The 14,301-nt window shown below is 32.6% G+C and overlaps 1 protein-coding gene across 2 annotated transcripts in view; it reads left to right on the top strand.

Moving 5' to 3' along the window:
* The window catches only part of LOC129804356 (GTPase-activating Rap/Ran-GAP domain-like protein 3), a 112,234-nt gene that overhangs the window by 61,982 nt on the left and 35,951 nt on the right, over positions 1 to 14,301 (top strand). For both annotated transcript variants that reach the window (XM_055851609.1, XM_055851617.1), the window contains one exon: positions 7,892 to 7,961. In XM_055851609.1, coding sequence (XP_055707584.1) covers positions 7,892 to 7,961 — 70 coding nt within the window. The remainder of the gene's footprint in view (positions 1 to 7,891; positions 7,962 to 14,301) is intronic.

The raw sequence follows: 14,301 nt of genomic DNA, 5'->3' as shown, positions 1-14,301 counted from the left end.
AATCTAATGATTATTTTCTCTGAAAATTTCCCAAAATTGCTTAGAAAACTGCAAAAATTAATCACAGACACTCACATACGATTAATTTTTATCACTTTTCATTCATTCGTTCATGCAATTCTCAGAAATCCTGTTGGATTTCCGAGAATTATGGCAGCACTTATCTGAATTTCCTCGGCGATTTTGGCCTTTTCTGCATCAAATATGCCCCGATTTCTCTCCTGGGCATCTTTTTGAACCAGCAGCTGTCCTGAGCTGTCCTTTCCCCAATGATTTTCAGCTTCTTTGGACAGGATTTCCTGGAACTCTTCACTCACTCACGAACACACTGCGCAACACATTTTGCTCACAATTTTTGCCACTCGCGGCCACTTTTGGGGCACGGATAATATCCCACTATCTGATTTATAAGACTTGAGGAGTCTTATATGAGGAAAAGCACTTATGGGGCCAAGATTTTGCACTGGCCGAACTGTGTGGCCCACCTCACAGCGCCATGATTACACACTGACTGACATCAGAGGCGATCACTGACGTATATCGATCGATTCAACACGAAGTGTTGAATCGATGACTCGACTGGAATTTGAAATTTAATTTCAAACTTCTGTTTCTAACCGCTATAATTATGAGGTAGATACCACGCAGAACACCACTTGGCATTGGGGAGAGGTGCGTAAGCACCAAAAATATTGGGAGAAAGCTAAAGTTGTATTTCTGCGTCTTACACATTTCAAAAATCTTCTTGAACACATCCATACCATTAGTTCCATTCCATATTATTTCTATTTCAGAATGATAATATTCAAGCTGACAACAAGAGCATTCAGATTAGTTAAGTTTTCCTCTTGTCGAAAAGTTTTAAGTACAGATACAACTTACTAATATTTTAGTCCATGCGTTAAGGCCTGAGCTGTTGAAAATGCAAACCAGACAGCTTACAAAAAGTCAAATGAAGTGGGTACACTGAGAGAAATCCGAAAAAGTTAAAATAACATTCCGGAAATGTTAATTTTACCCTGCAGTATTGATCCAAAATCGGTGTAAATATTAAACTTTTTAGGGGTAAAAGTTACCCTTTTTCATGTTAATTTTACCCTTAATAAGGTGTAAAATTAACATTAAAAAATGTTGAAATATTTTTACACCTAAAAAGTGTTAAATTTATGAGGAAAAAATGTTAATCGCACCCTCTTTTTCTCTCAGTGTAGAACAACATTGCACTGTTACAATTTGAACCAGCTACATAATTTTAGCAGGAAACTGCAAGTGAATATTATCTTCTGGGTTTTAAATTTTCAAACTACTTCCTATTCATTGAAATATTTATCAGTGTACTTTAAACAAGTTTTCATAAATTAAGCAAAGAAATATTTCATTTGCTGACTTATTTTGTTCTATTCTCCTCTAATTGAGTATTCTACATAAAAAAAAACATTTTATTTTCTTTAAGTTTTCTGATTAGTCAAAGCTTTGAAGGGTTTTTTAGGTACTTAAAAGCAGTAGCCAATTAGAGAATGCAAAATAACTAAAATATTTAATATTAATTTAGAAAGAAAAAGTTAATCACATACAATTTATGCTTAAAGCTTAGCTTTAAGCTAAAATGTAAGATACACAGTAAGGGCAGAATCACATTGACAGTAAAATGCTCACCTTATTTCGTTAATTTACGAATTTTCATTGCAATTCTTACGCAAATTTTCCATTACCGTATTACCTTATCTCATACTCTGTGGCACTAGGTAAAAATAATATAGGAAAATTGAAGATTTATTTCTCGTACAGTTTTTTTTTGCTCACCGTTTATCGAATTTTTGTTCTATTTCTTCAATTTTCTTATATTATTTTCACTTAGAGCCACCGAGTATGACATAAGGTAATACGGTAATGTACAATTTGCGTAAGAATTGCAATGAAAATTCGTAAATTAACGAAATACGGTGAGGCCACGGCGAGCATTTTATTGTCAATGTAATTCTGCTCTAAATATGTTTGCCCACTTAATGTATTTTTGATCGAAGGTTATGGACATATTCTCACGATTGTGTTAGTAAGTTAGATTACCAAGAATTTTACCAATTTTTACATTGAAAAATTTAAAATAGTAAACTTTCGTTAATAGTTAGTTGAAATTAAAGAAACAACACTTTTAAAATTAATTTTGCTAAATAGTTAGTATAATTTTGGTGAGTTTTAGCATTTGATATTCGCTGTGTATCAACCGAATTTCAATATGAATTTTTGCAACGTAATCGTAAAAAGATCCTCAAGATCAATTTAGGAAATTAGTGGTAAACCCAAAATGGTTTCAAAGTTTAAATTGTTTACAATATATGATGCATCTAATGTGAAACTATTCACGTTATACCGTTGCACATATGATAAAAGTTACAAAGAAAAGTTTTAATTTAAAATCTCAAAATAAATTACACTTTTAATCAATATTTAGTTATTTTTATGTACGTCGCAATTAATATTGATTTTAGTTCTATTATTTATGTTTGAAAAATATTTATAGGATATTTTTCTGGAAATCTATTTTTAAACGATTAAATTCAATTAAGAAGATATTGTTTCAATAAAGCCTGGATATTTCTTTTATAAAATTACTCAACACTGAAATTTATGGAAAATCAAAATATTATCACGATATGCTATTTATGGTGCTTTAAAATAAGTATTCCGATTAAGGTAGGATTGTTATTTATCGTAAATCTTTTCTACATAAATTTAAAGCACGCAATTATATAGTACAAAGATTGCTGTATTTTATATATAAATAGAAAGAAAAACATACATTTAGACCAATTCCTTGCGTTTGCTTTTATCATTAGACGACAATATTAAAATTCTTTTAATATTAAATCATTAGAATTATTCTTATAAATATTTTAAAAAAAACTTATATTGTAAAGGTGTGGCACATGAATTCAAAGAAATTATTTCAAATTGATAAAAATGTTTTTGAACATTTTGTAGTTTATTTGAGTCATATTTCTGATAAAGTTTGCGTTATGAAAATATCTCTTTTCTTCGTTTTATACATCTAACTCCTAATGTTAGAGTTATGTTGCTATATACAATTTTTCCACTTCAGCAAACAAATATTTGAAAACTGATATTGGCAGCAGAGGAAGCATATGAAACGACATGAAAGTTGACGTTAAAATATTGTTCATTTGGAAATCCATATAAGTCCTTTTTCACTTGCTTAGCAATGTGTTTCAAATGAGAGAGATATGAGAAAATTTACAGATATCCATAACATTAGAGAAAATTCCCTTTGGGAGGCTTGTGTACAGAAAATGAAACTCCACTGAATCCCTTGAGTTCACAAATCCCAAAAATTCATGCTCAACAACTTTCCTTAAACTTTACGATGGGACATCAAAAATGGGATACAATGACAATATAAAATATGAAAATTTCTATATTTCCTCCTAGTGTACAATGTCCTCTTTGTGGTATATATACAATATACCTAAATATGGAGAGAAAACCACCTTGATTGGAGAGATTGTGTGGAAAACTAATTAACGAGAACGGTGTTTACCCAATTAACCCGCTATTTGTTCAACACATTCATATAATGTTGTTGGTTGATGGCAAATAAACGGATTGACTACCCATTTTTCATCAAAGGGATTGAAATGGAAGATATCCCATGATAACCCATTCCTTCCTAAAATACTAGAAATTTCTATCTTAATCGTACAATCTGATCCCATAATGTTCTGAAAATGACTCTTTTTAGCACCCTTCTCAATTTATTTCTCATTGAGTTTGTTAAGGAACAACATGAGCTGTTTTTTTTTTTGTTGACGAAAGGGCAAACTCATGCAATGACAAGAAAAAGAATTTCCTTTTTTTAGCTTCGCGAAAGCTACGGGATTTTCGGGTTGGTTAGGAGATTTTCATCAAGAGGGGAATTTATAAGCAATCAAAATGTGTACAGAAATAGCTACTTCCCACTTGTTGGCAGTACAAATTGAAATCTTAAAGACTGAAAAGGTTATTTGTTATTTTCCAGAAAAAAATCTTTTTCTGCCTTGAATACGGGTAGGGAGTGGAAAACTTTTTAAATAAGAAGACGTATTGTATTAGGAGAACATGCGAAATTATATGCTGAATTTTTGCGAGTGCTGAATAATAATTTTCCTGTATCTATTTACTCATGTTGATTAAATTCGAAAGGGAATTTTAATATTATATGAATTAGATTTACAAAATTCAATTTTATAAAGTTATAAGCTTTTTCAATTTCTGAAAAATCATTTTAAGGAAATGTCTACAGAGTATTAATTTTTGAGCTTATAGCAAACACTGTCACCAGCTTGACGCTTTTTTATTGGTTTAAAATAAAATTGAAATTTTATTTGAGAAGGCCATTTATCTATAGGGGAATGTTGGCATGGTTCGCACAGAGTGAACCTTCAAACAATGCAAATTTTTTCTCTTTGTAAACAGCTAGTTCGTCATTTCTTAGCCATAATAAATGGTAAGTCAGTTCTTTGCAAACAAATAGAAAATTCGCATAGCTTGAAGGTTCACTCTGTACGAACTATGCCTACATTCCCCTATACAATAACAAAGTTTTCTTTAATAAATTTTCATACTCTGGCTTCCTGAGCTATACTATTCAAAAAAGTAAGTGTAAGGCCTACGAGTATCGCGTTTCTTATTTGACTAGAAGTTGAAAAATATTCAAAATGTTCATAATTTAAATGACTTTCCAATCATATAAAACGACGGATTATTAAATATTCTATGGAAATATAAATAATTTTATTATATGTGGAAAATTATCGAGGCCGACCCAAAAATAATTATAGACCACGCCCCTCTTTAAGGGGTATGACTAAATTGAACTCAATAAAGGACTTCAAGATCTAAGAGGTTTGACGACCTCCATTGGTTCTAGAAGGTTTAAACATAAATCACTTTAACCCTTCAAGGTCAATTGGGTCACCGGTGACCCAAGAAGACAGAAAAAAAGACAGAAAAAATGATTTTGTCGGACCCTGATATTTAACCCTCTCATCCTTGAAGGGGTAATATTTACGCTCCACCCCTATCCCCTGCCAAGTTTCCTGAAATTTAAAGCCACTTTCTCATACCCCAACTTAAATTTATATGGAAATTTTTTTGCATTCACGACCAAAACGCTAAATATCTAAGAAGTGAGAAGTTTTTTCATGTTATAAGACACCTTACCGTATGAAGGGACTAAATTTTTGTTTAAATAAGTCAGGAAATTGGTTTCAAATAGCTCCATATAAAAAGGTCAACTTTCCAGGTGCTTGCTCTACCCTTTATAAGACTTATATTGAAAAAGCAAAACAAAGTGAAGAAAGTTTCACGTCTACAAAGTAGGAGAGACTGGGGCAAAAAGTCACAAATCGATTCAAAATTCAATATATATAGTTAAAAAAATAGCGGCTCAAATTTTTTTCTATCGATAGCCTCCATAGATCTCGTTCAATGTCGTAAGTTTCTTAGAATTCTAACAAGGAATTCAGTAAATAAAAATTATTGAAATTTTTAGACCTATTTTTGACATTTTTTCTTTGCAGAAGATAACAATTATTACTTACTTATATATTTTCTAAATATTTGGATTCTTTGAATACGAATCCGCTATCTATTTTTGAATTTCACAAAAGTTCTTTTCTCTAGAAATCCTTTTATTAAAAATGGCCACTTGGGGTAAAAAGTAACAAAAGGTATAGAGCAAAAAGTAACAAAAAGCGAAACAATTTCTGATGTCTCACGGCGAAAAGAAACGTCATTACCATGTCTCGCCGCTTGTTGTTTGCATTCGTCAAACCAGGGGGGGGGGGGGGTGACATTAGCTCTGAAAAATGCGACCGGATTTAGTGTAATTTTTTCCCTGTTTTCGTACACATTTCATGAGATATCTCCAAAACTGCGTAGGTTGCCAATTTGGGGTTTTCGGTTGCTTCTTCGTTAATAAATTGGCTTTTATTTTGTATTAGTATTTTTTGCTAATTCATTCTGCAATGACAGAAAACAGCTAATAAAGTCAAAAGTTTTTTCGACTCACTAGAAACATATGGGAAACATAGGAAATGTCATGCCCCTGGGTCAAACGATTTGCAGTCGTTTGTGTGTGTTTTTTTTTTCAAAAATAGCGTGAAAAGCGCTTTCCCCGTTTTCTCACTTTTCTCGCAGAGAAAACGGTGTTTTACAAAGGTGTAGATGAATAAATTTTCCATGAAAATATATTCAGGTGTTTTTTCAAATTTACGGAAGCCCGTAATAAAGCGAATCGAAATATGATAATACCCCATGTGTGGTACTATTTGCCCCAGCATTTTTGAGAATGGTCACAAAATTACCTTTTAAAAAAGGCTCGATAAACGTATTTCCTTACAAAATAGAGGAAAATTACTTTCACAAAGTTGTAGAGCGGTAAATTTCCTATAAAACTGCACTAATTAGAGATTTTTGAAGCGATCGAGTAGCTTGTGAAAAAAAATAAAATATCCGTTTTGTGACTTTTTGCCCCAGTCTCCCCTATTTTTTTTTCAAAGCGGAAACGGTTTTGACTGTTGTGCCCTTCCTATTTTTACCCCGCCCTTCTTCAGACTTTTGGTAGCATTGAGTACATAGTATTAAAAGAATTTATTCCTTCAAATTCATCTTTTTCCAACGATCTTGATCTTGAAAATTTGTTTACGATTATAGAAAACCAACCGTTCATTTTAAAATTAAGCCACGCCCTCCATAAAAATAGAGGTATTTTTTTTGTAAAATTTTATAGTAATACCTAATTATTTTAATTATTTATTTAAAAAAAATAATTTTTAAATTTTTTTTTAATTTTTTATTATTTTAATTTAATAATAAGTAATTATTTTTAGTAATACCTAAACTAAAAAATAAGTTTCTTAGGCTAAGAAAATTATTTTTTTTCCGGAAATATACTATTTTGTGAGTTTTTCTCAATGTAATTCTTTTCTTCCTAATCGAAAGGGAACAGGGAAACATTGATGTTCCTACGCTTCAGAAAAGCCTCGCTCTATTGTGTGTATTTTATCTTTTCAAATTTCTTATTTATTATTCGCTGTATTATAAGATTGTAAGATTTAGGAGTAGGAATAGAAGAAAGTTAGTCTGCTACTCCCCTAACAAATCACACTTACAACAATAATATTTGCTTTTTATCAGATGTTCATAAAATTATGTGATGTGGAAGAAAAAAAAGACTGGCAGTAATTATTATGATATTTTTAAGGTCACCATATTCTGTACACCTTAATTTATTATTGTATTGTTTTGATAGGCGGTTAGCTTCAGCAGAGTTGTCGTAAACCCTTATTCTGGATTTAATTTTTAATGAAAAATGTCAATTTTAGTTGGCTTCAACTTTTGAAAAAAAGCATGACTTAAAATTTTCTTCAATTTGGATATTTATCGGGAAATGAATAACATATTTCGAAAGAAAATTAAAAATAAAGAACTGTAATATTTTAATTTAATGATTCTACAATAATTTATATTTTTCAATTTTTTTTGTAATGTTCAAAATGTGTAAAGGAAATTTTTCGAATTTATTCACAACGCAAATTAAATTCTTATGTTATGTTCACTTTGTTACATGGATATTCTTCATCATATCTCATGATTTTAATAAAGTCAAGTACAATACGTTTGCGAATGTTTTACCCAATAAAACAAACAGATCTTTTTGCGCTGAACATTGGTTTGAGGGTTCTTCCTACATGAATTCCACAATTTGTGTACCACTTGACTTGTAATGGTTTTTTTCTTGGAAAAGAGTTTTCAAAGTGGGTGGCATAAATACAATGTTTATTGTTATTCCCACGATCATACTAAACTAACACAATTCTCTGTTAATTTGCAGTTCGTCAGCAACAGAATTAATTTCTCGTCGTGGTGTTTTTGCTAGACGCAATTATGGATCTGTTGATAAGGTAAGGCGACCCTTTTTTTCCCATCATTTTTCCACCTGCAACACCACGGAAAATTGATAAAGTCTCACTTGTGCAGAGAACGATGGGCAAAAGTACTTTAACTATGGATGGTAAATTTTGGAGGAATTATAGCAATTAATTGTAACTCAATCAGAGAAGGGTGAAGATTTTCTCATAACGGGCATGTCAATGGAGACAAAACAGCAATTCCGTTGGGAAAATTAATTTGATTTGTTTGTGACATTGTTTTGGAAATTTCTCATTTGTCATCGTGCCTATGGCACTAAAGTGAATTCAATTTTAGGTGATGAGAGGGCTTCAATTTTCCTTCACTGTTGCCTATCAAATGAAGAGAAACGGAGAAGGTCGTTGCCTGACATCCGAAGAAAATGAACTTTGAATGCGAATTTAGGGATTGCTTTGGGGAGACAATCTTCCAAACACTTTCCACTCAAATACTATTGAAATTTTTATAATATTTTTAAGAGAAAAAAGGAAAAATATACTTCTTATCGGTCATATAAAGTTATATAGTGTAGAAGCTATAGGGCAGGGGAAAGTAGTTCATGCCTTCGAATAATGTGAATTTTCTTTTAGTCTTCCTAGAGATTTATACATTTATATCAAAAGGACAGATAATCCTAACCGGCTTATGTAGGTGAGATTCTTAACGTTAGCTAACTCGGAGTGCATGCAAATTCGATTTGGAGCTGAAGTTGGGAGACGCCATTCAGTTATCTTGAATCAAATTCGTGAAATTATACAAATTTTGTATTTAAATCAAAATATCAAGGATTTGGATGAACTGGTACAAAAGTGATATATGGGTGAAATGTAGACCAGAATGTTCTCTATAATTTTGCCGTAGAACTTGATCTCATCGATTACTCAGAAGCCAAGATAAGCGAGGTTTTTTGTTTCTTAACTTGTTTTTTCATCCAGAGTGCCCCAAGTGTTCATTTGTATGAACTTCAACTATATCAAAGAATTGTTGTATTTTGTGGGACTTTCCATTTAAAACCATATTTTAAGTGTCTTTGTGGAGTAGAGGCAGTCAAATTGGCATCTGAGTGATTTCAAAGCGTTATTATGGGAAAAATCAATTTTTTCACACTTAAACGGCAAAATCGGAGTGATAGCGTAGTCTGACCGGAAAATGATGTATGGACGAAATGTAGAGACAAATGTACTCTACAATTATGTCGAAGTAATCATCAAAATCGGTTCAGCGACAGTCGAGATAATTGAGGTTATGTGATATTGAAATTGGTTTTTCGACTGTGGCGCCCCTGGTGTTGGTCCCACGAAGTTCAAATATTCTAGAAAGTTGTAGCATTTGGTGAGATCTTTCGTTTAAGCCCTCATTCATTAAAATCGGGCACATAGAATCGGAGATATGATTTTTTGAATTTCGTGAACTTTGACTCCTCATATCTCCGGTTCTATTGAAACCACAGCGCACATTTGCACCATTTTGGAAACGTCCTAGACTGGGCTACAACATACTAAAATTTCATTAACTTGCACAAAGGAATTTTTGAGAAAAATGATTTTGAATTTCGATGAATTTTGACGCTATCGCAGCGCCACCTGTGGTGACTTTTTGAACTTCCATCTGAAAGTGCTCATCGATACGAAACCAAAAAGGTAAAATTTAGGTCGCTACGTTAATTAGAACTGGAGATAGAGGCCGGTCAATATTCGAACTTTGACCCCCTATAGCTCGGGTCAGGGGTTATGGATCGACTTAAGGATTTTTTTGTTTGATAGGTATAATCAACGGCTACAACATACTAAAATTTCAGCCCGATTGCATAAGGAATTTTTGAGTTATTTAACTTTTAAAATTTAAAAATTTTCTTTTTAATAATAGCGCCCCTAGCGGTAGTTTTATGAACTTGCGATGTTAGAAGGGGAAGTGGCATTTCACGAGAGCTTTCCAAAAAGCCCCCATTTTTTAAATTCTGAAAATTAGAACCGGAGTTATGGCCATTTTAAGAAATTTTTTTTGGACCCTTATAGCTCCGGTCAGGGGGGTCGGGGGACCTTAAGTTTAGTATTGATGGAAAACCCTAAGGCCCAGCTATAACATTCTAAAATTTGAGCCCGATCGATGCCATAGGGGCGGAGCCATTGAGAAAACAAAAAAGGGGGGTATTCAAAATGGCGGAAGGAGGGGTGGGGGGTCAATGCACCAAGTTGCAATTTTCATACGATATATAACCTTTGCCGAAAACCGCAAGTCGATATCTCTTTTAGTTTAGGAGGTATTAAGCTCCAAAGAGCGACCGGACGGACGGACGGACGGACGGACGGACGGACGGACGGACGGGAACGGTTTTTAGCCATCCATATATTCGTGATCAGGAAGTGTCAAAACGCATTCTGGCAAAGTTTGGGGCCAATCGGAGGACATGAGATTTTGTTAGGATTATAGTAGGTGAGATTGTTAAGAATCTCACCTAATATTAGTTGGCTTATCATCAATTGTTCATAATTCCATGATAATATAGTGTAAATCTCTTACGAAAAACAAAAGAAATTCACGTTATTCGAAGGCATGAATGTTCGAAGGGAGAGCACTTTTCCCTATTTCTCATAAAACTCTTTACACGGAATTTTTCATTCTAAAAATTTGATATAGGGGAATGTAGGCATGGTTTGCGCACACAATAACCCTTCAAACGATGCGAATTTTCTCTTTGCTTACAAAGAGTTGGTTTACCATTTCTTATCTCGCGTCATGAGATTAATAATTATCTCTCTTATGACTAAAAAAAATTACGGACTAGGGTCGATACTCCGAATGAAACCGCACTACCCCATTTGATGCCACCTTGAATAAAAGGGTATTTCTTCAATATTACAATATTTTCGAATTGTGAAAATATTATAATATTGAAAAAATACCATTTCATTCAAGGTGGCATTAAATGGAGTAGTGGCATCATTCGGGGTATTTACCCTAGATCTTTGCAACCAAAGAGAAAATTCGCATCACTGTGTATGAACCATGCCTACATTTTCCTACAAAAATGCAAAATTCTGAATTTTAGAAATTCTAAATCGTTTTGGAAATTCGCAGTGCATTTTTTTTAGGAAGGTCTTGATGACAGTAATAAAACTCAATTATTCTCATCATGAATTTTTTTTTGGGTCACCTAAGATCCCAATCGTCCTTAAAGTTTTAAAGCAATATCCAAATCGTATCTTTAAACTGAAAGTAGTCTAACTGCATTTTATTTCCGTCCACATTCGTTGATTGAAGGGAAATGGACTTACAGCAGTTTCATTTTGAAGAATCGAAATGTAATTAAATATTTAATATTTAATTCCAAAAAATATGTTAATACCATAGTGCTTTCTGATTGGCTAAAGCTTTGATTATTTTGGGCATTCTAGGGCTTTACATTATCACAAAACATTTAAGACTACATTATCTTGTGAATTGTTTAGGGGAAACTACCAAGTTTCGGCCAGTTTATAATTTCGGTCAGTCTTTTTCTCAAAATTCGATAAATTTTTAGATTCTTTTTATTCTTTAGAGGTAGTACAATGCAATAAAAAGGATAGGCTCTACGAACGAGATAATGTCCAAAAGACCTTCAAAGATTTCCGAAACAGACAAGGAACTATGAAGATTAGGGTGTCCGAAATATTGCTATTTTTACTTACTTAAAAGTATTAAAAATAATTCTTGAAAAAGCAAAAATGTAAACTATCTACAAGCTTTCAAATAACACTCCTCAGAAAGGTATAACGAAGAATTTCAATTTGTATTAAAAATATTACATTCCCAACTTAAGACTTTGGTGCTTACACGCAACTATGCCGAAATTTGGTACAATTACCCTACATACAAAAATTTTAAAAATACTTGATTTTTCATTGAAATTAATTCTCAAATATAATTTGAATTTTTCACAGTAAATATTAAGACTAATCAAATTCGTTTATGCAAACTTGGGATTTATTTATTAATTTTATGATATATAATTATGATTTTGGAAAAAAATCGATAATGGTATTTTACTTAAATTTTGCGTAACAGTGGAAAATTTATTTCAATAGCTTGAAATTTAATAAGTATTTTGTGAAGCAATTTATATGAACTTGATAGGAAACCAAACTCTGCTAAAAATGAAAAAATCGTGTTTATTGTTCACATAAAAATAATTAAAATTTTGTGAGATTGCATCAAAATATCAAGTGTTAATCTTTTTTAATTAAAATAAGTTGGTGTATTATATCTTCTATACATTAGAGAAATTTATGTTCACATTTATCATTTATTAAAGAAATTTGAACCACTTTTCTTACTAAAATGTAGTTCATTATCTCAAATATTGACTATAACTTTTTCCAGTGTGGCGGGTAACATGGAATAAGGTATTGTGAAAAAAATTAGAGAACGATATTCTTTTTCCTGACTTAACAGCGATAATTGGCGTTCTAATATTTTGTGTAAAAGTTTCTCTTCATTAGTTTTTTTTCCTTATTTATTTCTCAAATTGAAAAAAGAAGTTTAATTTTTTGAAATATGTCCTATTGAGTATGACTCGTCCATAAAGATTAGAGTAAGGCGAAAAGAGAAGGTGATGATAAGATCTTTGTCTCATTCACTGTTATTTAAATGTCAAAAACATGTTTACAAAACAAAAGTTATTGTGCGCTGGGCATAATGACCAATGCACAATAACTTTTGTTTGTAAATATGTTTTCAAAATTTCCTATTAGAGAGAGCGAGATGACTAGATTTAGTTATCTTTCACTCTCACTGAAATGTCAAAGACATATTCACAAAACAAAAGGCATTGTGCGTTGGGCATAACTCTGAATTATCATTTGAATCCCCTTTAGTATCACAAGAAATCATTAAAGGTGTTTGAATAGCATTTAAGAACCTTCACTGCACTTAATTCCACTAGGGCTTTGTATGGTCAAACACATCTTCCCCTATGAGATGTTATGTTTCATCTGTTATTATTTATTAAACTTATTAGAGATTGATTGAAGAAATTTTAAAAGTTTTAATTCTATAAGACAGGCAATTAGTTTCTTAAGTAGTACAAGTAATAGCAGCATCTGGGGTTGAAAAGTTGGTCAGAACTTTTCTTGCAACTCAATAAAAATGTGAAATGCTGTTTGGTTTTTTGATAAAAGCTTTTGTGCAAAATAAATTGGGCTTTCAGTCTCAATTTTTTTTGTTGAAAAAATTGCATTTATATTGAAATAGTGCACAATTTTCGTTTGAGTGGAGGTGGTTTATTCAATTGTTGTCTGCAATTTCATGTGCATTTCAATTTAGATGTGCAACCACCTTCATCCTTTTTTGCAACTTCTTGTAGGAAATACAAGTTTACCGTATGTGTTCAGAAAATTCCTTGAGAAAGGAATAAAGTGATTTAAACCAATATAATCCAAGTAGATTACCTTCTTTGGCAATTTTCACAGGGATTCAGTGTGACGTGGTATGGGTGGTAGAGAGTGTGAGAATTTTGTTCGAAACATCCCCATCAGAGGAATCTTTAAATAACCGTTCAAGTTTACGTGATGAAAATAGACACAATCTATTCACCATCTTTTTACGTAAATATTGTCACACTCCTGTGTGAATGGGTGCCAAATACCAGGGATAATTGGATCATTGATCCCCAGGTTCCTGCTTTGTGTCACTTTTGGGTTATTCTTTCAGTATGCTACCGGGTCTAAGTCCAAGGATTTCGTCGTAATCACTGGTGTTTCCCTCAATTTGTTCACTGCCCAACTGACGTCAGTATTATGGTGAAGAAAATAATACCACATGGAATTATGCGGCCAAAAGGAATGTGGGTTGTCATGTAGGTGGACATGTCAAGAGAATGAGGACAAGTGTGGCGGTATTCTTGGGTAAATATACTTTTTAATCAAGGCAATGGTCGTATCAGCGAAACGACATAATGCGCCAATCCACGCGGAAAGGTCAGGGGATCATTCTCTTGACACTTTTATTGACCATTTGCTTTATCAAGTGCTGTGGAAGATGAGTGTGTAATGAATACTCTTGAGAGTCCGAGACAATTCTACGGGGATTCATCTACCTCAAACCCTTCCGACCTTCCACAACATCCACTCAATCTTTCTCGATGCATCCTCCAAGAAAGGGGTAATCAACGTCGAGTCTATGTGTGGTTTATTGTTGGAGGGTACCTAAGCGTAGCACCATCAAACTCTATATCACCATCAAGCTCTATATCACCATCATCTTAGATTAAATGCTTAATCAGAAATATTTCCAACCTGTCAGAAACACCACATATTTTCTATCTCACAATTCTTCTTTGTCACTCCAAATGGACAA

This window comes from Phlebotomus papatasi, chromosome 1, assembly GCF_024763615.1.
Source record: "Phlebotomus papatasi isolate M1 chromosome 1, Ppap_2.1, whole genome shotgun sequence".
Lineage (NCBI taxonomy): Eukaryota > Metazoa > Arthropoda > Insecta > Diptera > Psychodidae > Phlebotomus > Phlebotomus papatasi.
This window is presented reverse-complemented; position numbering and strand designations above follow the sequence as displayed.